Raw genomic sequence first — 1446 nt, 5'->3', positions numbered from 1 at the left:
ATATATATATATATATATATATATATATATAGAATTGCTGTTGTTGCTGTTGTTTGTCTCTCTTTTTTTATTTTCTTCTTCTATCCACCGCATCGCTTGTTTGTTTGTTTGTTTGTTTGTTTGTTTGTTTGTTTTTTATTTGTTTTATTTGTTTATTGTTTACTAATTAATTAATTAATTAATTAATTAATTTATTTCTATATTCTTTTCCCTCAGTCTTTGGTTGGTTTGTTTGTTAGCTCATCTATTACTTTGCAACACGACATATCTATTTATTTATATTTATTTATATTTATATTTATTTATTGATTTATTTATTGATTTATTGATTTATTGATTTATTTATTTATTTAGTTTGGGGTTGCGGTTAGAGCTCTGACTTAACTCGAAGGAGAAATTCGTTTTCTTCTTCGTTTTGGTTTTGCTGCAGTGCCTTTGCTGCTGCTGCTGCTGTTGCTGCTGCTGTTGCTGCTGCTGCTGCTGCTGCTGCTTCTCTGGAGTCTATAGGCAAGCCGTGGATTTCTGCTGTTTCTGCAGCAGCAGCGCCCTCAACCGCTGCTGCTGCTGCTGTTGCTGCTGGCTCTGAACAAATAGAAGAATCATCTTGGGGTACAGACACCCCAGATGACTCTTCATTTGCTGCTGCTGCTGCTGCTGCTGCATCAGCAGATGCTGCATCAGCAGGTGCAGCAGCTGCAGGTGCCGCTGCAGCATCAGGCGCACCAGCAGCAGCAGGTATATCAGCATTTGGTGCAGCAGCAGCTGCTGCATCAGCATTTTGTGCAGCAGCAGCAGCAGCTGCAGCCTCATCATGAGCTGCTGCTGCTTCGTGTGTTTTATCTTCTTCTTGCTGCTGCAGTTTATACCCGTGTCGTTCAAATACCCTCAGCCACAGATCCCTCGAGGCTTCATAAGTTTCAATATAATCTTCATATGTCTATAAACAAAGACAAAGCAGCAGCAGCAATAGCAGCAGCAGCAGCGTTGCTTTGCTGCAGGCTTTTCTCTAATTGAGTTCATATCGCCAGCTACATTCAAACACCAAACCCCAACACCCGAACTATAAGGGCTAGACAAAGTAGATTAGGGTTTAGGGTTTAGGGTTTGAGGTGTACGTACACCTCAACTCACCATGGCTGTGAGGTCTACAGGAAATATTTTTGTTGCGGGGTTTGTTAATGCGAGCATTTCTTTCTTCTTTCCACCTAAACAAAATAAATAAATAAGAATTAAAGCTTTAAATAATAAAACAATAAATCAAACAACAACTAAACAAAAATAAAAACATAAAAAACAAAATAATACGAAGAGGAGACAAACAGAAATGCACACAGAAAATCACGGCTTGTTTATAAAAATACTTGTACACATATATATATATAAATCTATATATATATATATATATACTTGTATATAAATATACTTGCATATAAATGTACATATATA

The 1446-nt window shown here is 37.1% G+C and overlaps 1 protein-coding gene across 1 annotated transcript; it reads right to left on the bottom strand.

The window, feature by feature from the left end:
* Positions 1–367: 367 nt before the first annotated feature.
* On the bottom strand, positions 368–1134 carry EAH_00060130 (YT521-B-like family domain-containing protein, putative; the record flags this gene model as incomplete). The annotated part of the gene is made up of 2 exons (XM_013397098.1): positions 368–937; positions 1132–1134. 2 exons carry the CDS (start codon positions 1132–1134, stop codon positions 368–370), a joined length of 573 nt encoding a protein of 190 aa, XP_013252552.1.
* Between the last annotated feature and the right edge of the window lie 312 nt (positions 1135–1446).

The sequence above is a fragment of the Eimeria acervulina genome, genomic scaffold, assembly GCF_000499425.1.
Source record: "Eimeria acervulina Houghton genomic scaffold, Eah_scaff1473, whole genome shotgun sequence".
NCBI lineage: Eukaryota > Apicomplexa > Conoidasida > Eucoccidiorida > Eimeriidae > Eimeria > Eimeria acervulina.
The sequence above is the reverse complement of the archived record's forward strand: the minus strand, read 5'-3'. Positions and strand labels throughout refer to the sequence as shown.